The sequence below is a fragment of the Pan paniscus genome, chromosome 2, assembly GCF_029289425.2.
Source record: "Pan paniscus chromosome 2, NHGRI_mPanPan1-v2.0_pri, whole genome shotgun sequence".
Taxonomy (NCBI): Eukaryota; Metazoa; Chordata; class Mammalia; order Primates; family Hominidae; genus Pan; species Pan paniscus.
This window is the reverse complement of record NC_085926.1, coordinates 15,698,223-15,724,908: the sequence shown is the minus strand read 5'-3', so window position 1 is coordinate 15,724,908 and position 26,686 is coordinate 15,698,223. Positions and strand designations below refer to the sequence as shown.

The 26,686-nt window shown below is 37.8% G+C and overlaps 2 protein-coding genes across 17 annotated transcripts in view; one reads left to right on the top strand and one right to left on the bottom strand.

Annotated features, from left to right (window-relative positions):
* The window catches only part of ANKRD28 (ankyrin repeat domain 28), a 194,099-nt gene that overhangs the window by 121,006 nt on the left and 46,407 nt on the right, over nt 1-26,686 (top strand). For all 16 annotated transcript variants that reach the window (XR_010111399.1, XR_008624705.3, XR_008955355.2 and 13 more), the window contains 5 exons: nt 3,152-3,352; nt 4,891-4,978; nt 15,842-15,984; nt 19,238-19,450; nt 25,702-25,780. Coding sequence is in view for 13 of the 16 variants with exons in the window: in XM_063602197.1 (XP_063458267.1) it covers nt 3,152-3,352; nt 4,891-4,978; nt 15,842-15,984; nt 19,238-19,450; nt 25,702-25,780 (724 nt within the window). In the remaining 3 variants the exon portion in view is untranslated. The remainder of the gene's footprint in view (nt 1-3,151; nt 3,353-4,890; nt 4,979-15,841; nt 15,985-19,237; nt 19,451-25,701; nt 25,781-26,686) is intronic.
* The window catches only part of BTD (biotinidase), a 133,567-nt gene continuing 111,948 nt past the window's right edge, over nt 5,068-26,686 (bottom strand). The window contains exon 4 of the mRNA XM_055109527.2: nt 5,068-10,315. Within this exon, the coding sequence (XP_054965502.1) occupies nt 10,214-10,315 (102 nt within the window). The 3' untranslated portion in view covers nt 5,068-10,213. The remainder of the gene's footprint in view (nt 10,316-26,686) is intronic.

The window sequence follows — 26,686 nt, the reverse complement described above, 5'->3', positions numbered from 1 at the left end:
GTCTTCCCTGTCCCCAGAGGCAACCACTGTTCTGATTTCTCTTAGCATAATTTCCCTATTCTAGAACTTTATAAAAATGGAATCATACAATATGTATTCTTGTGTCACGACTTCTCTTGTTCAACGTTTTTGAGATTTATCCATGTTTCATGCATTATTGGTTCATTTTCATTGCTGAGTAATAGTACAGATATACTGTTTGTTTATCCATTTTTCTGTTGATGGACATTTGCATTTCTGGTTTTTGGTGGTTAGGAATAAAACTGCTATGAGCATTCTTGGATGGATTTTTTAAATCTTTTGGATAAATCACTGTTGTGGAATTGTGGAGTGATAGGCCTCCATATATCTTTGATTAGCTGGCTGACTTCCTTAGCAATTTGATAGATAACTGGGCATTTCTTCAGTCTTTTGCCATCCCTGTTAAGGACTGGTGCTATTTCCCATGTTTCAAACTGTTCTGACTACTTTTTATTTCAGAGGCCTAAAATGGTATGGGTGATTCATGGCTAATAGTATTTTGTTCAGTCTTCCTTGATGCTCTGTATATTTATAGCTATTTTCACTTTCTAACACTTTTCATGTACATTAGTTTATTGTGCTTTATAGCATACTTGAAAAGAGTGGTAGGCAGATGTTATTTCCCCCACCCCCATCTCCTTTACAGATAAGAACATTTAGGGTTAGTTTTATAGGACTTGAATAGTATGCCTTGTAAATAATAGAATTGACATGAGAACTCAGATTCTCTTTCGGTTTTGGTCGTTTTCATTTTCATTTGTAGTTTGGCATTCATTTACTGTTGCGGGAAGTCAGGGATCCCAAATGGAGGGACTGGCTGAAGCCATGGCAGAAGAACATAAACTGTGAAGATTTCATGGACATTTATTAGTTCCCCAAATTAATACTTTTATGATTCTTATGCCTGTCTTTACTGCAGTCTCTGAACATAAATGGTGAAGATTTCATGGACACATCACTTCCCCAGTCAATATTCTTGTGATTTCCTATGCCTGTCTTTACTTTAATCTCTTAATCCCATCATCTTTGTAAGTTGAGGATGTACGTCACCTCAGGACCCTGTGATGATTGAGTTAACTGCACAAATTGTTTAAACGATATGAAATCCGGGCACCTTAAAAAAAGAACAGGATAACAGCAATGTTCAGGGAACAAGGGAGATAACCATTAGGTCAGGCTGCCTGAGAGCCAGGCGAAACAGAGCCATATTTCTCTTCTTTCAAAAGCAAATAGGAGAAATATCGCTGAATTCTTTTTCTCAGCAAGGAACATCCCTGAGAAAGAGAATGCGTTCCTAGGGGGAGGTCTCTAAAATGGCCGCTCTGGGAACGTCTGTCTTTTTACACTTGCAGATAAGGGATGAAATAAGCCCCAGTCTCCCATAGTGCTCCCAGGCCTATTAGGAAGAGGAAATTCCCACCTTATAAATTTTGGTCAGACCAGTTGTCTGCTCACAAACCCTGTCTCCTGATCAGCACAGGAGTTTTGACCTGCTCTGTTTCCGACCTGGGCCGGTTCACCCCTCCTTAGGCAACCTGGTGGTCCCCCGCTCCCGGGAGGTCACCATACTGATGCCGAACTTAGTGCGGACACCCGATTGGCATAGCGCACTACAGCCCAGAACTCCTGGGCTCAAGCGATCCTCCCACCTCAGCCTCCCAAGTAGCTGGGACTACAGGCATGCGCCACTGTGCCCGGCCCCTGTCTCCTGATAAGATGTTATCAATGACAATGTGTGCCCAAAACTTCATTAGCAATGTTAATTTCACCTGGTCCTGTGATCTCGCCCTGCCTCCATTTGCCTTGTAATATTTTATTACCTTGTGAAGCATGTGATCTCTGTGACCCATACCCTATTCGTACACTCCCTCCCCTTTTGAAAATCACTAATAAAAACTTGCTGGTTTTGCGGCTTGGGCATGTGATGTCTCCCCAGACACCCAGCTGTAAAATTTCTCTCTTTTGTACTCTTTCCCTTTATTTCTCAGACCAGCCGACACTTAGGGAAAATAGAAAAGGACTCACTTTGAATTATCAGGGGCAGGTTCCCGGATAATTTACCAAAAATTAGGATTATCACTGAAAGGAGAAAAATTTTGCTGAGTTTAGTTCTGATTATATTGCTTAATGTTGATGGCATACTGAATTCCTTGGAATCCTGCCATGAGTCCAATTTATAGAGGTAGTGTTGTGATGTTTTCCATGCGCTTCTGGGAGATAAATCTCTTGGACAGTAGACTCTTAAATTGCCTTAACTTTCTCTCTAAGCAGCACTGCAAAAAGAACCTTGTCTATGTTGTGTCTTTTTTTTTTTTAATGAAATTGATCCTAGTGATTTTTCATTTTGTCAAATATAGCATGTATAATACATTGAGAAATAGTATGTTTTTAATTTTTATATATGCAGTGTAAAAAATCTATTGCTTAAAATTGTTTAAAGAGCCAGGTGTGGCTCTATGACTGGCTCATGTTTGTAACCCCAACACTTCAGGAGGCCAAGGAAGGAGGATCACTTGAGGCCAGGAGTTTGAGACCAGCCTGGGCAACATAGCAAGACCTTGTCTCTACAAAATAATTAAAAAATTAGCCAGGGGTGGTGGCATGCACCTGTAGTCCTAGCTACTCAGGAAGCAAAGGTGGGAGGATCACTTAAGCCAAGGAATTTGAAGTTATGGTGAGCTATGATTGCTCTACTGCACTCCAGCCTGGGCAACAGAGCAAGACCAAAAAACAAAACCAAAAAACTATTTATTCAAAGTATAAATTGTATCTTGTTACCTAGAAAAATAAGATATAATAAATGAATGTTTTTGAATAATAGTTGTCAGTATTTCTTCTTGCACATTTTGATAGGAATGTTTATGCATTTAATGGTAGGGTAGGGAAAGGGAATGTTTGATCTTGATGCATCTTATATGGCTCTGAGTACTCTCAGTATCGCTTTACATTCAAAATATTTTCTTTCCTTGGGTAAATTCCTACTTGTTTATAGTGAGTTCTATGAGAGCTTTTTTATTTTCTTCATATGTAGATACATATTTATACACACACACGCACACTATATATAGAAATAATTTCTCAAACTCTTAACTCATTTGTCTTTTATAACTTTTATCTTCATATGTTTTAGGAAGCAGTTCAGGTACTTTTGAAGCATTCTGCAGATGTTAATGCTCGAGACAAAAATTGGCAAACCCCTTTACATATAGCTGCTGCTAATAAAGCTGTAAAGTGTGCTGAAGCTTTGGTACCTCTTCTGAGTAATGTAAACGTATCTGATCGAGCAGGGAGGACTGCATTACATCATGCAGCTTTCAGTGGACATGGTGAGGTAGGTGGCATTCAATTAGACCATTATTTTTCTCTCCTCCTGTCCACCCCCCACTTATTAAAGAACTTGCATTTTTGCATAGTAAAGGCATACAGAACTATTTATCTTTCTCATTTTTGTCTAATTTTGCCTCCTTTTATAACTTTCTCAAATTTAGAAATGTATGTAGTAGATACTACTTGTGCACAGTTAACCTGTGGTGACCAAGGAAAACAATACCAACTCTTAACACAACAGGAAAAGTATGTTCTATTATTGTGGCAGGAAAAATAGGTGAAGACAGAGATATGTTATTGTTCTTCCAGAAGTAAATAGCAAAGGAAGGCAGAATTTAGAAAACATGCTTTTTAGTAGTTTATTAACATTTAGTCAAGATAATACTTTAGTGACAGAACCATCAAAACAATTTAAGAAAATTGCTATTTAGTTATCTTACACAACAAACGTTGTCTGTGCTAGGTGTCATAGCAAAGATTGGGGTTTATGTGTACAGCAAAGATTTAGAGAAGGTAACAGAAGAACCTATGAAGCCAACTTGTCTAGTCTTTCATTTTTGTTGCAGGGATAGGAACTTATAGGTAAAGTAACATTCCCAAGATTCTGTGGCTGGGAGCTAGTGGCTGCCATGTCTTTTTCAAAGTAGTTCCCACTTATCTACAGAGGATGTGTTCCTGGACCCCCTATGGATGCCTGAAACATTGGATAGTACCAAACCCTATAGATACTGTGTTTTTTTCCTATACATACCGATGATAAAATTTAATTTATAATTAAGGCACAGTAAGAGATAATAATAAAATGGAACAATTTTAATACAAGTTACATGAATGTAGTCTATCTCTCAAAATATCCCACTGTAACTGTAGTGTAGTCACCTGTTTTCAGACTATGGTTGACGGCAGGTAATTGAATGCAGAAAGTGGAACTGCAGATAAGGGGAGACTACTGTACTTCTCTGATTTTCCAGTGTAAAGAATCCTTGCCTCTACTGCAGTTAAGGTTACAGATGTATCCCTATTTGAGATCTGCGGTAGCCTTCCAGTGGAGAAATTATTGTAAATATGGTTAGTTGCAATTATTATTTTTGGTACATTGTGAGGTAAGCAGACTATGCAGTGACTGACCTTCAGGTATAATTATACTGTAGGCACTATGTTTGTGTTTGAATTAAGTTTAAGACATTTCTGGAATGAGAATGCACTTTTAACATTTTGGACTATGAATAGGAACAAAACCTCTTATTAAATATTTCAGTCTTAGACTTTCCAGATTTGTACTTAGTTCATAAAATACCAAGGCACAAAGTGGCATGCTAAAAAGGTACTGATGCCTGACTTCAGTAGCACCCACAGTTAACCTTTTTTTCATGTTTTGTCCTGTTATGTTAAATGACCTTCAGTATTTAGTCTAGCTCCTTCTGTTCAGCAACTGCAGAAATTTAGTGCCAGAGAAGTTGAGGTAAGTAACTGTCAGAAATGTACATTCATAGACAATTGTGCTTCACAATTTTGATGACACTGTGTTTACTTCTATTCCAGATGGTCAAACTACTCTTGTCTAGAGGTGCCAATATTAATGCTTTTGACAAGAAAGATAGGCGTGCTATCCATTGGGCAGCATATATGGGTATGTACTTTTTAAATTTAGTTTTTGATATTATATATTTAGAAAAGTTGTACATTTTAAGTTCTTGCTGTTTGTCTTTAAGGGTACTGAAAAGCTACACAGTATCTGAGTTTGATGCCCAGGTAGAACAACCCTGGTAATGGGGGAGGTTTGGAGTACACTGGGTCCAGTTCATCTAAAAGCTGTTTGAAATTAATTCCATTTACCCTTAAAAAAAGAGACGTCCCAGACACAGGCCTGGAATACATAATTTAGGATTGATGTTTACTAAAGCCCATTCTCATACCCATTTTTGTTTGTATGAGAATATTAAGGTAAAAGTAACAAAGATGCATTAAGAAGCCTATTATTTTGGGCCAACCAGTGGGTTAAATGTGTATTATCATGTTTGATTTCTATAATAGTAAATTTATAGAAAGAAACTGGGGCTTGGAATACAGACTTTTTTGCTGTAACATAATATATATGTTCTTGAAAAATCTTACAGTCTGCAAAATTGTACTCTAAAACTAATAGAGCTCATGGGAATAATAGGCCTGGGGTAGACCACCCAAAACCTATGCAACCGTGTGACCACAGCACTAACAGAAACATTAATTGGTTCTTGCAGAGCTGGGGAGACAAATCAGCCTATTATAGGATATTTTTAAATGCACAAAAACAGCAGAATAGAAATGCTCGCTTCTGGATGCTAAAACTGCCGAGGAAGGTAGATCTCTAAGTATAGAGAAAGTACACCTTGCCATAAATCCTTAAAGTCCTATAAGGCTGGGGTTGTGCCTCTGGTAAGAAGCCATGGTTGTAGACATTCATTTTTCAAGGTTCTTAAAACAGCTGAAAGAACTCACTTTGCAGCCATGGAGCTCAGGGCTTTTTTTCTTCCTGCCAGAGGTTATAATCCTGTGCTTCTGCTATTTTAACTCCTGGGTAGGAAAAAGCACATATGAACTGACATGTTTTCTGTGTAATACTTGTATCATTCCCTGATTTACCAGTCACATTACCTGATTACAAAGACATCTAGTTAACCACTTTTCTAAGAGCCATAGCTTATCCTCATTACTTTCTGTTCTTGGTTTTGTCTTTTCTTGACTCTCATTTAAAAATAAAAGATTAACAGAAGATTCAATGGAGGAATATTAACTCAAGAACTATATAGTCCATCCCTCATATATGTGGAGGATTGGTTCCAGGACCACCTGCTTATACCCAAATACTTGCATATGGAAGTCCCATAGTCGGCCATGGGGAACCCCTATGTACAAAAAGTTGGCTCTCCATGTATGAGCGTTTCACATCCCCTGAATACTGTATTTTTGAACCACATGTGGTAGAAAAAAATCCATATATAAGTGGACCCACACAGTTCAAACCTTTGTTATTCCAGGGTCAACTGTATAATATGTAAAATAGATACAAACCAGTTATAATACACTCTTTCTAGATAAATAAGTCTATACATAACATGTCTGTATATTTCAAACCAGTTATAGATACCCACAAGGCCCAGGGAAATCCTATGCCTATAATGAAAACAACCAAAAGTAGTAGAATCCTTTTTCTTTTTTAAGAAAAGTTTTGAAAATCTTTATTCAATTCCAATATAGTTACTCTGAAAAAAAAATTCTACATAGGTATACTAAATTGAAGATTGTGATGTACAAAACCCACTCTCATTACCAATAAAACATTTAAAATAAGGTGTCAACAGTGATTTTTTACAAAAGCAACAGCATTCATGCATCAGAGACCTTACCTTATCTCTCTCCTTTGTATCAGAAAATTACTACATTTTGAGAAATGATATCAATTGAATAGATGAAATATTATCACCGAAGAATAGTCACATAAAGCATGATTAATTTTAAGAAATGATATTTGAAGAAAATATTAAAGTGCCTTCAGTATTTCTAACAGTATGTCCACAGAAAAGAAAAACATAGTCAGAATTAAGCAGATAAATGATGAAGTTGGGAATAGACGGTAATATGTCATTTTTCGTTCCCTTTTCAATAAGCCTCAGAAGGCAATCCCAGATCAGCTCACCACAACCAAAGTGAGCATGCTGATTTCCCACTCTTGCTTATCCCCATATGACAGTATTTCTCCTTCGAAAAGGTTCTTCAGTAGTTCGTAAGAGTATTTCAGAGGTCCATGGTGAGCAAGAACCTGAAGTAATCTGTAGTTAGCAAACATGTAATACTGGAGATGTGTTTTTGTTTTTGTTTGAGACAGAGTCTTGCTCTGTCACCCAGGCTGGAGTGCAGCGGCACGATCTCAGCTCACTCAAGTCCACCTCCCAGGTTCAAGTGATTCTCATGCCTCAGCCTCCCGAGTAGCTGGGATTACAGGCACCCGCCACCACACCTGGCTAACTTTTTTGTATTTTTAGTAGAGACACGGTTTCACCATGTTGTCCAGGCTGGTCTCAAACTGCTGACCTCAGGTGATCGGTCTGCCTCTGCCTCCCAAAGTGCTGGGATTACAGGTGTGAGCCACTATGCCTGGTCTGGAGATGTCTTAAAGCAGCCATCTCCTTTTTCTTCTTATACTTTCCACATATCTGTTACAAGGATTTGGGCTTGTTTGTAAAAATAAACTTTCTTCCCCTCAAATGGGAAAAAACGTGCCTCCAGACGTTTTCAACAGAATTTTCCTGGCTTCATCGAGAATCCAATGCCTCTCTTCTGTCAAAGGCATGAGAGGAAACATTTGTTTCAGAATGAAGTATATGCCAAACTTGATCTAGGGTTGTTAACTGTGGCATAGTATGAGGTAATCGTAGTTGGTGTCCCTTTGCTGAAGGATCTGTTGACTGCCGCGACTGCAGGGACCAATACCATATGTTCTCCCCCATACCTCACAACACACTTTTGCTTGTCCTGCTCTCACCAAATAGCAGATAAGGTTAAGTGTGTCTGTCATGAACACTGAGTTGACCATGGTCTTACCAGCTCCCCTGGGATTGGGATTTAGCTCATGAAGCATCTTCCACCTCTCCACATACAGCTCTGGCCCCTTCACCTTGGCCAGCAGCGGTTCTGCCACCCTGTGTATGTATGCCTCTGCTTTCAGTGAACACATCCCAACTGTGTTCTGCAGTGAATTTAATTTAATTCCCTGGGTGAGAGAAGACTGTGCATTCTCCCCCTCCCCTTTCAGACTGTGGAGTGATGCTTTTGACCTCCATTGGGGCAAACTCTTTCCTTTCTAAGCGGGCAACATCCAGAGTCCCTCTGTACTTCAGAGTTTCTACCCACTATGGGGTCATCACCCTAAACAGGGTCCTGCTCTCTCCGGGAGTGGCACTGAGAACTGAGTGCAGCTAAAGTACAACCTTTCTCCCATCACACTTGCATGACTAGGAAACTGTAGAGACCATGTAGCCATGCACTGGGCAGAAGCCCGAGAATCCATATTGCATTGCAGCTCTGACCTTCAGTGTGAGTGTAAAGGAAGATTAAAAAAAAAATGTAACATCCTTTTCAAATGTGTCCCCTCCCCACACCCCCCCCCCTTTTTTTTTTTTTGAGACAGTTTCACCCTTGTTGTCCAGGCTGGAGTGCAATGGCGTGATCTCGGCTCACTGCAACCTCCACCTCCCAGGTTCAAGCGATTCTTCTGCCTCCGCCTCCCGAGTAGCTGGGACTACAGGCGCCTGCCACCACGCCCAGCTAATTTTTGTATATTTAGTAGAGATGAGGTTTCACCATGTTGACCAGGCTGGTCTTGAACTTCTGCAAATGTCCCTATTTTTAAAGCTGAAAGCTTGGTGTATGGTGGTTTACACCAAAGATATGTGCTGCTAGTTATGTACTGGGCCATTTTCTTGTGTTAATTGAAGGTAATAGCCAGAAGCAAGTTCCGTATTGCATCTTAAGGTCCCTTTCTCACAGCCTGTAGTTTTTCATCTTGGTCTTTCTGAATATTCTGGTGTGGCTTACTCTTCAAGACAGGAACAACTAGGTTATGTGATGTAAAACTGTACATCTTACGTTAAGAGGCTTACATGGTAAGCAGAGTGCATCAGTGTTTTTACCTACTAAGAATTAAGCTTGACTAAACAACTGTTTTCATACAACTGAAGGCCAGGGGGATTTTGCAGGTTGCCTGTAGTTGAGCTCCCAGAATAGTTGAATGTGTGTATTTCAAGGGGGCCAGAATGGCTCTGTTGTTTCTCACCCGCTAAGTGTCACTTTTTAGGCATCTCAGTTGAGGTTGAAAAAGATATTCTGTGTTTCTTGGACCTCACCACAAGTTTTAGTCTATTTTGTGCTACTAAAATTAAATGTCATAGACTGGGTAATTTATAAAGAACAGAAATTTTATTTCCTTACAGTTCTGTATGCTGGGAAGTCCAGGATCAAGGCACTAGCATCTAGTGAGGGCCCTCTTGAAGCACCACATTGTGGGGAGTCAAACTCATCTTTTTTAAGGAGCTCACTCCCAAGATAGCATTGATATGTTCATGAGGACAGAGCCCTTATTGCCTAATCACCTCTTAAAGTTCCCACCTCTTAACACTGTTGCCTTGGGGATTACACTTCCAACATATGAACTTCGGAGGACACATTTAAACCATAGTACCATATAGCACTGCCCATTTAATTTATGAGCATAACTAGGCAGAGATTTATAATTATCCTTTTTCTGTCTCTTCCTTCCCTGAAGCACAGAATAAGATGAATATCGACATATAGCTTCTAAAACTGTTCAGCCATTCTAGGTATGCAGGATTAAAGAGTTAAATATGTGAAAGTAAGAAGCTATTGACTGGTCACCTCTCTTACAGACAAACCTAAAGTACAAGCATTGTCACCTCTAGGTTATATTCAGAGAATTCATCAATGTTAGTGTAAGAGACATTGGGGATTATGTGTAGTCTTGTAATTTATTTATCCCAGTTTTCCTTATTAGCCCTGGCTTTCCATTTCCTGGTTGAGGCTCCGTTAATTTCCTTTTAGGCCCTACCTCTTATACTTATGCTATTGAGTTATTTGTCATTGTTCCCTAGCGCCCCACCTCATCTCCAAATGAATTGATCATTTTCTTCTTCCCACCTCGTGCTTGCTCCTGCCATCAACCTTTGTCAAGGTCCCTTTACACATTCATCTTTCCTGTTGTTTTCAGTACTTTTAGAAATATTCAGCCACGTTTAGCTTCAAATTACTTTATTGTGATGACTTTGACCCAGAAGGTACTGAATAAATATTTTTTACCTTGGGCTGGGCATGGTCACTTATGCCTGTAATCCCAACAACTTGGGAGGCTGAGGTGAGAAGATCCTTGAGCCCAGGAGTTGAAGACCAGCCTGGGCAACATAGTCAGACCCGCTCTCTACAAAAAAAAAAAAAAAAATTAATATTAGCTGGGTGTGGTGGCACACACCTCACTTGAGCCCAGGAGGTCGAGGCTGCAGTGAGCTGTGATCGCACCACTGCATTCCAGCCAAGGTGACAGAGCCAAAACCGTCTCAAAAATTTTTTAATTGATTTTTTAAAATTACCTTAACACCTCGTTGCATTATTTCTTTTCTAGAAACATAATAGTAGATATTTCTTTTTCATATTAAAATGGGGGGAAGGAGGCTGTAAATATCTACTTTAATTGATAATTTATATATAAACAACTGAATCTGCCTGATTCTTTATGCGTCTTGCAGTATCTTGGCTTAATTTTTTTGAGGGAGGGATGCCTCTGTTTGAAAGCCTCATTTATTAACTTTTTATAGACTCATTATCTATGAAGGGATTTTTAAAATGACATCACGAGCAATTTCTTCAATGTAACTAATATATTTTGGATGCTCGTTTTCTATGCTGCTCTTGGCCTTGTGGAACATATCAAGAAGTAGAACAGCCTTCTGAAAGTATATATTTGGGGATTCATGCACAAAAAGTAATTAAAGAGTTAGTAATTAATGATTCCGTTTACGAAACATCACAAGGCTTATAGGGCTTCTAGGGAAGAGAGTTGATTGGGTTGGTCAGGAAAGGTTGGATCTGACATGTTTCTTCAAGGACTAGTATAATAGCAATGATTGGGAGGAGACATCCAAGCAGAATGTTCCACATAAAGAAGGTGTTTCATGAACAAAGACACAGAGGTGGGAAGGATTGTGGGAGAAGGAGAAAACACTGTATAATCTAATCTGACAAAAAGTGACAAGTTATGAAAGGAGAATAGTGGTCCTCTCACCTTCCAGATACATGGCCCCCTTCCTGGCCTTTTTATGTAGTTGGGTGGGGCCTAGGACTAGTTTTGGCTAATGGATGAAAGCAACATCAGTCTGGGCTGGAGCATTTAATTACTGATGGGAAACTCTGCAGTCTGTTTCCCTTTCTGGCACAGTGACCAGCCACATTCAAGATGATGTCAGTTACATGAGCCTGGGTCCTTGAGTAACTGAGCAGAGCCCTCTTGCCAACCTGTTATGGTTGAGAGAGAAATAAAAACATTGATTGTTTAAGCCACTGAGATTTGGGAGTTGATTGTTAACCATCACACAGTATAACCAACCCTTTCCTCATGGTTACAATGGTGAGTAAACTAAGTTGGTTAAGATCTGGTGGAAATTATAAGGAAAAATAGTTTTTTGGCTGCATGTTCTAAAGAGCTAACATTCTGAAGAAACAAGCCCAAGAAACCCCCAGATTGAAACGATTCCAGTAAGGCAGAGATCAGAGAGATTGTGGGTTTGGTGCTAAACTACCACAACAAAGTAAATATAGCAATAGGCAAATCACAAAAATTTTTTGGTTTCCCAGTGCATATAAAAGATATGTTTAGTCTCCCTGCAGTGGCTCACGCCTGTAATCCTAACATCTTGGGAGCCCAACGTGTGAGGACTGCTTCAGGCCAGGAGTTCAAGATCAGCCTGGGCAACAGAGCAAGACCCTGTCTCTACAAAAAAATTTAAAGATTAGCCCAGTGTGGTGGCATGCATCTGTAGTCCTAGCTACTCAGAAGGCTGAGGTGGGAGGATCACCTGAATCTAGGAGTTTGAGGTTACAGTGAGATTGATCACACCACTGCATTTCAGCCAGGGTGACAGAGCAAGACCCCGTTTCTAAAAATAATTAATTAATTACAAAATATGTTTATGCTATACTATAGTCTATTAAGTGTGCAATAGCAATACATCTAAAACAATATACATGTCTTTGTTTTTTCTTTTTTATTAGTTTTCAGTGTTCTTAATTAAAAAATATGTTATTGCTAAAAAAAAAATGCTAACTATCATATGAGCCTTTAGCAAGTCACAATCTCTGATAATGGAGAGTTTTGCCTCAATGTGAATGGTTGCTGAAGGTTTGGATGGCTGTGGCAATTCCTTGAAACGAGACAAAGATGTGCTGCATCGATGGACTCTTCCCTTCACAAAAGATTTCTCTGTAGCATGTGAAGCTGTTTGATAGCATTTTACCCACAGTAGAATTTCCTTCAAAATTGGAGTCATTTCTCTAAAAGCTTTGTTGTCATTTCAACAACATTCACAGCATCTTTGGGAGTAGATTCCATCTCACAAAACCACTGTCTTTACTCATCCATAAGAAGCAACCCCTCATCTGTTCACATTTTATCATGAGATTATAGCAATTCAGGCACATCTTCAGACTCCACTTCTTATTCTAGTTCTCTCGCTATTTCTACCACATCTGTAGTTATTTCCTTCGCTGAAGTCTTGAATCCCTCAGTCATCCATGAGGGTTGGAATCAACTTCTTCCAAACTCCTGTTAATAATAATACTTTGACCTCCTCCCATGAATCAGAAATGTTCTTTCTTTCTTTCTTTCTTTCTTTTTTTTTTTTTTTTTTTTGACAGAGTTTCGCTTTGTTGCCCAGGCTAGAGTGCAGTGGTGTGATCTTGGCTCACTGCAGCCTCTGCCTCCTGTGTTCAAGTGATTCTCCTGCCTCAGCCTCCCAAGTAGCTGGGATTACAGGCACCCGCCACCACGCCTGGCTAATTTTTGTATTTTTAGTAGAGACAGGGTTTCACCATGTTGGCCAGGCTGGTCTCGAACTGCTGACCTCAGGTGATTGGCCTCCCAAAGTGCTGGGATTACAGGCGTGAGCCACCGCACCTGGCCAGGTATGTTCTTAATGGCATCTAGAATGATGAATCCTTTCCAGAAGGTTTTCAATTTACTTTGAGGAATCACTATTTATGGCAGCTATATCCACGTCAAATGTTATTTCTTAAATAATAAGACTTTGAAAGTTGAAATTACTCTTGATTCAGGGACAACAGAGTGACTGTTGTGTTAGCAGGCACAAAAACAACAGTAATCTCCTTGTCTGTAAGAGCTCTTGGGTGGCCAAGTACATTGTGAATAAGCAGTAATATTTTGAAAGGAATCTTCTTTTTTCTGAGCAGTATGTCTCAACAGTGGGCTTAAAATATTCAGTAAACCATGTTATAAACAGATGTGTTGTCATCCAGGCTTTGTTCCATTTTAGAGCATAGGCAAAGAGGATTTAGCATAATTCATGTGGGCTGTAGAATTTTCAGAATGGTAAATGAGCATTGACTTAAAGTCATTAGCTGCGTTAGCCTCTAACAAGAGAGTCAGCCTGTTCTTTGAAGTTTTGATGGCAGGCATAGATTTCTCTCTAGCAACGAAAGTCCTTGATGGCATCTTCCAATAGAAGGCCGTTTCATCTGCATTGAAAATCTGCTGTTTAATGTAGCCACCTTCATTAATAATCTTAGATCTTTTAGATAACTTTTTACAGCTTCTATTAATACATCAGCACTTGCTGCTTCACATTGCACTTTTGTTACAGGGACATCTTTTTTCGTTAAACCTCATGAATCAACCTTTGCTGGATTAAACTTTTCCTCTATAGCTTCCTAACCTTTCTCAGCCTTCATAGAATTGAAGAAAGTTGAGGCCTTACTCTCGATTAGGCTTTGGCATAAGCGAATTTTGTAGCTGTTTTGGTCGTCTGTCCAGACCACTAGTACTTTCTCTGTATCATCAGTAAGGCTACTTATCTTTCTTATCATTAGTCCATTCACTGGTAGCACATTTAATTTTCTTGAAGAATTTTTCTTTTGCATTCACTACTTGGTAACTTTGTCACAGGAGGCCTAGCTTTCAGCCTGTCTCACCTTTCAACATGCCTTTCTCACTAAGCTTAGTCATTTCTAGCTTTTGATTTAAAGTGAGAGGTGTGCAACTGTCTTTCACTTGAACACTTAGGGGCTGCTGTAGGGTTGTTATTTGGCCTAATTTTAATACTGTTGTGTCTGAGTGAAGAGGAAGGTCTGAAGAGGAGATAGATGGGGGAATGGAGTAGTTGGAATATACAACATTTATTAAGTTAACCACTTTTTTGGAGACAGAGTCTCACTCTGTCATCCAGGCTGGAGTGCAGTGACATGATTTTGGCTCACTGCAACCTCCACTTCCAGGGATCAAGTGATTTTCGGGCCTTAGCCTCCCGAGTAGCTGGAACTACAGGTGTGTACCAGCATGCCCAGCTAATTTTTGTATTTTTAGTGGAGACAGGGTTTCACTATTTTGGCCAGGCTGGTCTCGACTTCTGACCTCAGGTGATCTGCCTGCCTCAGCCTCACAAATTGTTGGGATTACAGGCGTGAACCACCGTGCCTGATCAGTTCACCACTTTATATGAGTGCAGTTTGTGATGCCCCAAAACAATTACAGTAGGAATGTCAAAGATCAGTGATCACAGATCACCAATACAGATAAAATAACATTGAAAAAGTTTGAAATATTGGCAAGAATAACCAAAACATGACACAGACACATGAAATGAACACATGCTGATGGAAAAAATGATGCCAATAGACTTGCTTGACACCGGGTTGCCACAAACTTTCAATTTTTAAGAAACAAGATGCAATATTTGCAAAGCACAATAAAGCAAAGTACATACATACAATATGGTATGCCAGCATTAGAAATGAAAAGCTGACTTTAGAATTTATGAAGGTATTAAACCTTTGACCAAAAACAAGGTCTAGGCAAAAGGAAGATGATAGATTGCAGGGTTATCACTGAATAACATAATCAAAGGAATTATAGTTGTCCCTTGTTATCCTTAGGGTATTAGTTTCAGACTCCTTTGGATACCAAAATCAGAAGATACTCAAGTTCCTTATATAAAATGCCATAGTATGTACGTATAACCTGTTCTTTAATTCATCTCTAGATTACTTATAATACCTAATACAATGTAAATAGTTGTTGTACTGCATTTTTTATTTTTTTTAACTGTTTTTATGTTTTCAAATATTTTCAGTCTGCAGTTGGTTGAATCTGCAGATATGGAACTAGTGTATACAGAGGGCCAACATTCTTTTTAATTACTAATTGTCTCTGCCAACACTTACCAAAATTATCCTGAATTCTATTTTTTTGTCGTGTTTTGTTTCGAGATAAGGCCTCGCTCCATTGCCCACCCTGGAGTGCAGTGGCATGATCACAGCTCACTGCAGCCTTAACCTCCCAGGCTCAAGTAATTCTTCTGTCTCAGCCTCCCAAGTAACTGAGACTACAGGTGCATGCCACCATACCCAGCTAATTTTTTTTTTATTTTTGGTGGAGACAGGGTCTCACTGTGTTGCCTAGGCTGGTCTCAAATTCCTGGGCTCAAGTGATCCTCCCACTTCAGCCTCCCAAAGTGCTGAGATTATAGGCATGAGCCATTATGCCCACCCCTAAAGTCTTAAAATTTTCCTTCTGTCCTCTCTCAAGTTAACATGATTCATTGATGACTTGTCATGCATCATCTATTTTGCATTTTTTAAATTTGCTTAAAGATATTTGGGATTATATTTAATAGTTTTCATATGCTCATCTCTATTTTTTTCTTCAAAAACACATTTTTAGGTCACATTGAAGTAGTGAAATTGCTTGTGTCGCATGGAGCTGAAGTGACATGCAAGGATAAAAAGTCTTATACACCTCTTCATGCAGCAGCCTCTAGTGGAATGATCAGCGTAGTCAAGTACCTTCTAGATCTTGGAGTTGATGTAGGTATATTAATTGAACAGTATAAAATTATGGAACCCTTTTATACTTACTATTACATTATTGACAAGTTATTTCAGGTTTAAGAAATTATTTTATACAATGTTTTCATGTTTTAATTGGATATTTATAGTCCTTTACATAATATCTAGTGCACTGATTTATGATCAAGGCATGTAAATAGTCAAAGCATGTTAAGAGGTAAAATACACTTCAAAGGTGTTTTATTGCCAGTTTTTCTTCTATATCACGTTCCAGGCCCTGTAGTTCCATTTCATTTATGGGAATCAGCAGATCAGACACACTTGTATTATTAGATAGCTGGGTTATTGTTAGTCTTCTTTGCCTAGTCTGATACTCTCTTAAAATGACTGTAGCAGTTTGCATTACAGAATATTGGCAAGAGCTAGGCAGGAAAACGAGGTTTTTTGCCCACCAAGTGTAAGTATTCCTTACTATATAATTCTGTTTGGTTAAAAGGGGATACTGCTTTATTTGGATATATTTGATTCCTGAATTGAGATAACTTAGAATACCTGTAGCTTTTCACAAGCCATCCTTTAAACATAAGTACTTTACTCCCTTGTTTATTTTTTTATTTTATTATTATTTTTTTAAACAGGGTCTCTGTCTCCCAGGCTGTAGTATAGTGGCACAATCACAGCTCACTGCAACCTTGAACTCCTGGGCTCAAGTGATCCTGCCACCTAAGCCTCCTGAATAGCTAGAACTACAGGCTAATTTTTTTTATTTTGTAGACATGAGGTCTTGCTGTTACCCAGGCTGGTGTCTAACTCTTGACCTCAAGTGACCCTCCTGCCTTGGTCTCCCAAAGTGCTGGAATTACAGGCATGAGCCACCACACCCAGCCCACTCAGCGTATTTATTCTTACTTCAGGGAGAGTTCTGACAAAGTCACTGATTCTTCAAAACACACATTTTGAAGAACTCATTGGTTCTTTAATAAAACAGTAAATTAGAAGATGTAGCATAAGGATCTGCTAGAGGGATACAGTTTAGATCAGCTACAAAAAACTAAGAAAAGTAGGTGATAGCCTGGTTGGACAAAGAATACATGACAGAACTGTAGGGCTAAATAGGCTCTTAACTGATGGACCATGTGAAACACTTTGCCTGAAACAAGCTAATAAATACTGAAAGTGTGAGGATCACAAGAAGACGTTGCAAAAATCTCAATTCCTGTACCTCTGTTTCAGCAGAGTGAAATAATATCTTAAAAGACCCTTGATCTAGATAAATGAGGCAACTTTGTTTCTGATTACTGTTTGAAGTCCATTCTGGTGCAATTTTTAAAACTGACTTTATTGACAGTCAGTTACATTTGTAAACTCTGGTGACTATTTGTTCATCAAAATAAGTGGCCAGACTTAGAGCCTTTTAGTAACATCTGGCCCCCAATTGTGTGGTGTTTTTTTTTTTTTTTTTTTTTTTTTTAGTTTCCTAGAGAATTACCACAAACTGGAGGACTAATAGAAATTTAACTTCTCAGAGTTTTAGAGTATGGAAGTTCTAAATCAAGGTGTCAGCAAGGTTGGTTCCTTATGGAGGCTCTGAGGGAGAATCTGTTCCTTGTCTGTGTTCTACCTTCTTGTGAAAAAATCTAGGTACTTTGATTAAAATTAAGTGTTAACTTTTTTTCTTCCTCTGATTTCTATTACCAGTGATCCCAGAAAAGAAAATGTTAATTAAAGCTGCATTATGTTGGGGCCAACTACAAGATTAGGGTCCAGAGTTTCCACACAAGGCCACCCTTTACTTATGACCAACTATAAGTTTACAGGGCTTTCAAAACCACTTTCAGGTTTGATAATTCACCAGAAAGTCTCACAAAATTCATTAAAAGCTTTGTACTCATGGTTGTGGTTTATTACAGGGACAAGATACAAACTGAGATCAGCCAAAGGAAGAGACACATAGGATAGAGTGCAGGAGTATTCTAAAGGCAAAATTTCCCTTGTCCCCTCTTCACGGAGTCAGGACACATTACTCTTCTTCCCTGGCATCAGTGTGTGACAGTATGAATGAAGTATTTCCAACAAGGAATGCTCACCTGAGCTTCATTTTCGTTTTTTATTGGGGCTCCATTATATGGCTTGATTGGTTGTCCATGTGGTTGATTTCAGTCTCCAAATACATGATACCTGGTGACCCAAAGCTCCCACTCTAAATAGAGACTCTTTTATCAGGAATATCTTAGATTACCTCCCTGAAGCCAGGGGCAAAGGACAGACCTCTCTTTGGGAGAGGTCAGATTCTTTACTACACACTAATCATATAAAGTATTCCCTTATTTATTAGAAATAGAAAAACAAGGCTGGGCACAGGGTCTCACGCCTGTAATCCCAGCACTTTGGGAGGCCGAGGCCGGTGGATCATTTGAGGTCAAGAGTTCAGGACCAGCCTGGCCAACATGGTGACACCCCGTCTCTACTAAAATACAAATATTAGCCAGTTGGTAGTGGTGTGTGCATGTAATCCCAGTTACTCAGGAGGCTGAGGCAGGAGAATCACTTGAGCCTAGGAGGCAGAGGTTTCGGTGAGCTGAGATCGTGCCACTCAACTCCAGTCTGGGCGACAGAATGAGACCCTGTCTCAAAAAAAAAAAAAAGAAAAGCAAAACCCTTAATTACATGAATTGTTTCTCATTTTTGAGCATACTCTTTTTACTTGTGATAAAATACCTGCATATGACACTGGAAGATATTTAGAGCCCAAGTTTGTGGCAAAAAATGAATGAAATAAATAGAACATGCCGTTCATTTTTTTTTAAATCTTGATCTGTACTTTATTACTAAGGTTAGCCTTTGTCACTGCAAAATGAAAAAGTTGAAAATGTGCATGTTACTGATATACCTCAGAATCTTCAGTTTGTGTTCATTTTTTATGATTATAATTAATTCTATAGTAAATCCTTTACCTAGAACACCTTTAAAAATACATTAGTTTACATTTTCCTAAAATACCTCTTTTGTATTATTCAGTTTTGTCATGAAGTAGACATTGTATATGTGAATTATATTCCCTGAATGTATAAAATCAATGTAATACCAAAATGCTTGTCAAGGGTTTATTATTTTAAACCAACTTTAGAATTATAAGCCTCATCTCTGTATTTATCTTGTCTCCGTTTCTCACTTTAGTAATTTGATTGCAACCACAGGTTGCTAAAATAGCTCACAACATTGATAATTAGCAAAACTACTTTAACATTCACATTTTTTTCCCTTCTAATAGATGAATGAAACAAATGCCTATGGAAATACACCTCTTCATGTAGCCTGCTATAATGGACAAGATGTTGTAGTGAATGAACTTATAGACTGTGGTGCTATTGTAAATCAAAAGAATGAAAAAGGATTTACTCCTTTGCACTTTGCTGCTGCATCAACACATGGAGCATTGTGTTTAGAGCTTCTAGTTGGCAATGGGGCCGATGTCAATATGAAGGTAAGGAACAAAATCAGAATCTATAAGTATTTCATATGTCACTGTTAAAACAACATCAATGGTGAATACCATTGAGCAATAAAAAGGAATATTGATAAACTCAAGAACATGGATAAATCTTTAAAATATTATGCTGAGTGAAAGCCTTACTCAAGAGTATGTACATTCTTTCCATTTATGTAAGGTTCTAGAACCAATAAAATTCCATTTATATGGGGTTCCAGAATCTATAATTGAAAAAAATCACAACAATTATTGCCATTGCGAGGAGGGATCAACTGGGAAAGGGGCATGAAGGGACTTTATGTGATGATGGTAATGTTTTGTATTTTGGCAGGGGTTTATGTTATATACATTTGTCAAAACTGATAAGGTGGTTCATTTGTATGCTTTCATAGCATATAAATTTTCTCTTAGAAGGAAAATACTAAACAGATGTTTAACCCTACTTGTTGTGTTTAGAGGTGACATGTATGATGTCTGTATCTAATTTTAAAAAGCATCAAATAACTGGGTGGATGGAAGGATAGATGAATCTACAATAAAAGACATAGAGTAAAATACTAGTGGTACAATTTAAATGGTATGTATATGGATGTTCACTCTACAGATCTTTTCAAATTTTACAGTGTTAGGGGAAAAAAACTGTCAATGTGTTGCACATAAGGAATAGTTGCTTTTTGGTTTTTTTTTGTTAGAATCACTTTCAAGAGTAAGCATTTGGATTTTAGAATTATGTGAAAATTCTGGGCTGGCATAGTGGCTCCTACCTGTAATCCCACCACTTTGGGAGGCCAGGGTAGGAGGATCACTTGAGCCTAGGAATTCAGGACTAGCCTGGACAGCATAACCTGGCTCCACAAAAAAATAGAAAATGAGCTTGGCATGGTGGCTCATGCTTGTAGTCCCAGCTACTTGGGAGGTTGAAGTGAGAGGATTTTTGAGCCTTGGAGGTCAAGGCTGCAGTGAGCTGAGATCATGCTACTGCCCTCCAGCCTGGGTGACAGAGTGAGACCCTGTCTCAAAAAATAAATAAAGGAATGAATGAAAATTTTGGCCGGATTCAGTCTGGCTCACGCTTGTAATCCCAGTGCTTTAGGAGGCCAAGGCGAGAAGATCACTTGAGGCCAGGAGTTCAAGACCAGCCTGGGCAACATAGCAAGACCTCTATCTCTACCAAAAAAAAAAATTAAAAATTATCCTGTAGTCCTAGGTACTCAGGAGGCTGAGGCTGGAGGATCACTTGAGCCCAGAAGTTCAAAGTTACAGTGAACTATGATCGCACCACTGTACTCTAGCCTGGGCGACAGGTGAGACCTTGCCTCAAATGAATGAATATTCTGTACCCAAATAAATATGCTTTCACTATATAATTTTATAAGAGAGCACATGCAATCCAGATTTTGAGCATTGCTATTTTACAATATATAATCATTTTATTAGATTTTTTAGAATTCTTTAGTTGTTTCTGTATTAATTTTATCAATTCATCCTTTGAGCACTTGCCAAACTGTATCTGGTGGTATGAAGAAAACCAGACACAAAATTGAGCCATTTAGGATTAGTAAAAATGTTTAAGCTTAAAATGTGATTTTCAGAGCATTTTGATTACATGAGATTTTCTCACCTAACTTCAGTGAAGCCTTTAATGATGCCACGGGTCAATTCTGACAGCTGTAACAGCAACAAATCCATCTGTAATTAGGCCATTGCTTTAAATTGCCCTCTCAACTACAGGACAAAATGTATACATACTACACCCAAGGAAGAAAAAACATGAGATGTCACAAAGTGCCCTAATATGATTAGAGCTAAACCATCTTTTTAAAAGTTTTTAGGTCTCGGTCAAATCACCTAGTAACCTTTTTTTATAGTTTAAGTAATTACTAGAAAATTTATTTATTACAGGTTTGAACTGCTTATTTTAATTTGAAGAATTCTTGCACTTTGGATAATCAGGGCCCAGAAAAATATCTAGACAGTTGTGAGGAGAAAAGTTAGTTTTTTCCTCAAAGGCGCAGTAATGTTTCTTTAATGAAAGTTAGGCTATTTCAAAAATAAAAAATTTGGAATTAATCCTAACATTTTCAAAAGCAAACGTCACAACCAAGTTTTCTCAGTCTCTGTGAGACCTGTTTACGATAGTGAATGTAGATAAAATCATCTTTGTGTGTTAGTATTATGGAAATTACGGAACTTTACCTGTGTCGTCAGCTACTATGCATTTTTTGGTTCACATGATGCTGTCTTTAAAAGGTAGAGATTGGGCTTCCTGTTTTATGCACTGCCATTTTGGCATGAATATTTAATATAATTTGATGATAATGAATCACTTGATTCTGTTAGTGTCTACTTAGGTGACTATAGTACCTGTGATTGTTTTTAAGTCTGTATTTTGTTTTGAAATGTAGAATTGAGAATCAGTCCTCTAAGAGGCCCACTTAGAGTAAAATGCTCAAACCAGTGGTCCTATTTGAAGTTACCTCCTTAATAATTTAGAAAACTCAATGGTGAATTTCATATATGACAAGTGAATTTTTTAGCAAAGGGATTAAGATATATTTAAGTAGATTTGACAGCAACAGCCTGTGATGTTGGTTTCAAAACAGATTTCACGAAAGTCATCTTAACTTCACCTAAGGGTGTATGACATCTCATTTATATGCAATTGTCCAATTATTTTATTGTCAAATTTTGTTGAAACACATTTCCCATGTTGATTTCTCAGATCCCTTCCAGCTCTTACACACAATATGTTGATAGCTGTGAGTTTTCATCCAGCAAGAATATATATTCATTCCTGACAACTGTATTTTTTATAATTTGTAAAATCGGTGTTATTAAGTTATTGATTGACTATGGGGACACTTGACACTTGCCCTTTATTATAAAAATTTGATTTACTAACCCTCATATTCTTACCATATTATCTCTTTTTTCCTGCTTAATCTTTTCCTCCTACTACATTCTCCATTTTGTTGTTTCTGACCTTGATCAAGTTATAGATGACTAGAAATTAGAATGTGAATTTAAGTTTGTAATAACTCAGTTTCTAAGGTTTTAAATTCATTTTCCTGCAAAGTGGTAGAGGTAAAATGAATCAGGTTTATAAAGCAGTATTGGTCTGTTTTTTAGAACTGCTTGACATGAGCCTTACTGCACTGATTGCTTCATTTATATGCACACGTTTTCCCACCCACATTGTTCTTTAAGAATAGATTTTGGTCAGCTAAGCAAAATACACCAAATGCTTGTTTTGAAATTTAAACCTAAAAAAATACTGTGAAATGTTTGGCTTGTAGTTACTGTTTTTGGTTGCCTGTGAGATCAACTGTTAGGATTTTTGTAGCTCTAAATTTTGGTTTTTGTTATTTTTCTTTTTTTTTTTTTCTTAATACTCCTAGTTTTCTGCTAAAATGATTTGAGGTGATTAAGAAAAAGAAAACTCCACATTGTTTCTCCAGTTCAGAAAGAAATAACTGTGCCTTCTCCCCGCTAACGTGTCTTATGGCAAACTTTTTAGTTAGTAATCTGAATCTCTTTTTCCTTTGTATACTTAGAATAGGTTTTATTATCAGTATGTAGAAAGTAAAAATGTTGATCCAGTGCCACATATAGGCTTATAATAAAGGATTCTAACCAGGCCCAGTTGTGTGTGCCTTTAGTCCCAGCTACCCTCGGAAGGCTGAGGTGAGGGAATCGCTTGAGCCAGGTGTTCAAGTCTAGTCTGAGCAATATAGCAAGACCTTGTCTCTAAAACAAAATAAATACATAAATAAATAAAGGACTCATCACTTATTAGCTATGAGACCTAGTAAAATCACTTAACCCTGGGGCCTACATTTCCTCATCTATAAAACAAGATTAATGGTATCAATCTGATAGGGTTGTGAGAATTAAATAATATATATGAAGTAGATTTGGTTTTGGCTTTTTAGGAGGAAGGGAGATGGGGAGACAGAATCTCACTCTGTTGACCAGCCCAGAGTGCAGTGGCACCATCATAGCTCACTTCAGCCTCAAACTCCTGAGTTCAAGCAGTCCTTCCGCTTTGGCCTCCCCAAGCGCTGGAGTTATAGATATGAGCCACCATGCCTGACCATATGAAGTGTTTTAAAACTGTGCGTGAAACGTGCTATGTATACATAAATGTTAACTGTAGTTATATCTTCCAAATTTCATCATTTTGTTAATCAAATTATTATTACAAGTTTTTATTTGTTTTGTTTTGAGTTGTGGGGGTTGTTTAGTTAGTTTTCCTCTTGTTTTTCTTATCCTTCTTATCAATGGAATCTATGTTTTTCCTTATGTCTGTAAAAATTGGCTATAGCTGGCCAGGCATGGTGGCTCACACCTGTAAACCCAGGACTTTGGGAAGCCAAGGCTGGAGAATCACATGAGCCCAAGAGTTCAAAACCAGCCTGGGCAACTTAAAGACCATCTCTACAAAAAATAAATTAGCCAGGTGTAATGTTACGCGCCAGTAGTCCCAGCTACTCCAGAGGCTGTTGCTAGAAGATCACTTGAACCCTAGAGTTCAAGGTTGCAGTGAACTGTGATTACACCACTGCATTCCAGCCTGGCTGACAGACCAAGACCCCCATCTCTTTAAGGGAAAAAAAAAAAAAAGTCCAGGTGTGGTGGCTCATGCCTGTAATCCCAGCACTTTGGGAGGCCGAGGCGGGTGGATTACTTGAGGTCTTGAGTTCGAGACAAGCCTGGCCAACATAGTGAAACCCCATCTCTACTAAAATACAAAAATTAGCTGGGCATGGTGGTGCATGCCTGTAATCCCAGCTACTCAGGAGGCTGAGGCAGGAGAATCACTTGAACCCGGGAGGCGGAGGTTGCTGAGAGCTGAGATCACACCACTGTACTCCAGCCTGGGCAACAAAGCAAGTCTCAAAAAAAAAAAAAAAAGAGAGAAAAAAAAGGCCATAGCTAAAATATTAACATTAAAAATTAGGATATATCCTATCTGGAACATTTTGGAAAGACAGAATCCTTTTGCCAAGATGCTTTTTTGCCCTTTTTTTTTCTGGTTGAACAAATAACAACTGGTACATGAAAAATAATGGTAAAACAAATATATCCTGAGAAGCACTGATGTGTTATCTGAGTGTTTTACAAAGGATTATTGTATTTACTCTGTACAACAGACCAGTAAGATGTAGATGGTATTATCCTCATTTTCAGTTGAGGAACTGAAGGCACAAAGAAGTTAGGCAACTTGTCCAAAAATCTTGCTTGTGGTAAGTAGGAGATCTGAGATTCATGCTTAGGTTATTCTGACTCCAGAGCCTGTGCATGCAGCCTCTCTCCTCCTCCCCTTCCTTTCTCGTGCTGCCTCCAAAAGATTAGAACTTCTGTAAAATTACTTGTCAATTGGATGGCTTGTTTACTTGAAAAATTCATATTATGGAATCAAACACTTAAGTAGATACTTATGATGTTCTAATTATTATAAAGACATGAGGATTTTAAAAGAATATCTGCGTTGTACAGTGTTAGCATAAACTTAGAATACTTGCGACATTTCCATTTTAGTACCTATGCAGAAGGCATGCTGAATGTTGCTCTGAGATTAGGAAGCTGCTAAGTAGTTTATTTCCTTTGCGTTGGTACCGTGTATGTTTTGGTTAACTGAAAGATTTTAGAAAAGAAAAGACACTACCTAATCAGAAGAAAAGATAACCTAAATCAGGGATTGTTTTTCTTCATATTTGGAACTCCTTTAGAACTTCTACATGAAATATATATGTGTGCAGCCAGTCTGATTTATTATTTTAAGTGATTTGAGAAAATATTTAGTACACGTAACTATAAACAAATATATGTAGTTTTAATTATTTGTATTTATTTTTTTAAATGTATCCACACAAAATTCACGAAGTTAATTCTAATACTCACTTTTACTTGGTCAAGGAAGTATTCAGAATTTCTTAGAATGGAAATGTTGGAGCAGTGTGAAATTTTGAATCTGAAACTTGGGAGACACATCCTTACTGTCCCACTCCCAATTTTTATAAATTGTAAGCATGGAATTTTTGTATATTTGTGTTTTATGATACACGTGCTAAAAAAATTAATTCCTAATTTTAAACAGCTGTTTTACCTCCATAGGCCTCAGTTAAACTTAATTCATGTAAAATAGTTATAAAAATAAAGATGCAAGAGGGTATTCAAAGTAAAACTAAGGATTACACATTATGGATATAGTAGAGTGAGTAATTTTTTTCTTCCCCCCCCAGAGTAAAGATGGGAAAACCCCACTACACATGACTGCTCTCCACGGTAGATTCTCCCGATCACAAACCATTATCCAGAGTGGTAAAAAGTATTTCTGTTTTTTTTTGGGTTTTTTTTTTTTTTTTTCTTAAATGTAGTAAAAACATCCACCAAATGAATGGTATTGAGGAATTGTCATCGCATTTTGTGTATTTTTAATACATGATTTCAGAGCTCATGAAAATAAAATATTAAAGAGTATAAAATACCATGTAGCTGTATCTTTCATACTTTTGTTTTTTATGTTTTGTTTCCCTGAACTGTGTTATTTCTTCAGCAGTTAGTATTAGCTTTTTTCAATATTGCTAAATAGAAAATTACTTTCTACCATAATTTGTATTATATATTAATGTGTGTACTCTGTATATACATTATACATGTATCATTTTCCCCTGTTGAGTATCTGTAACTATTTTCAGGATTTTAATTTCTTGAGTTTGTATTCTTTTGTGTTTAAATTAATATCAGGCAAGCTAAACTTTTAAATCAAAAGAACTTTTAGGTGTATTACTTTAAATCAGTGTTTTCCAAGGCATATTCCAAGAAATTTATCCTCAAGATAATAGGTGCTATGGTTTTGCAGGGGAAAAGTTGAAATAGGTTCATGATCCAATATTTTTTGAAGCACGGCATGCAGTCTCGATGACAGAGTATGCACATTAAAGCTCTGAAGTCTTGCTCTAAAGAAACGTGTTTAATTTTGTTTTAATACAGTAGTTTCCAAACTTATTGGACCCCAGAACCCTCTTGTCAGTTTAAAAATCTACTAAAATCTTATGCTTAATTCACACAATTGCTTTAAGTATAAAAGCTATAAATCCATTGCCTGGCCCAATAAATGAGCTATGAATGAAATCTAGTTAAAATTGCTGTATCTATTAGTTTGTATGTGAACAGCATTTTTTATTACTTTTCATGTAGTACGTTTGACCTGATCTTTATATGGTC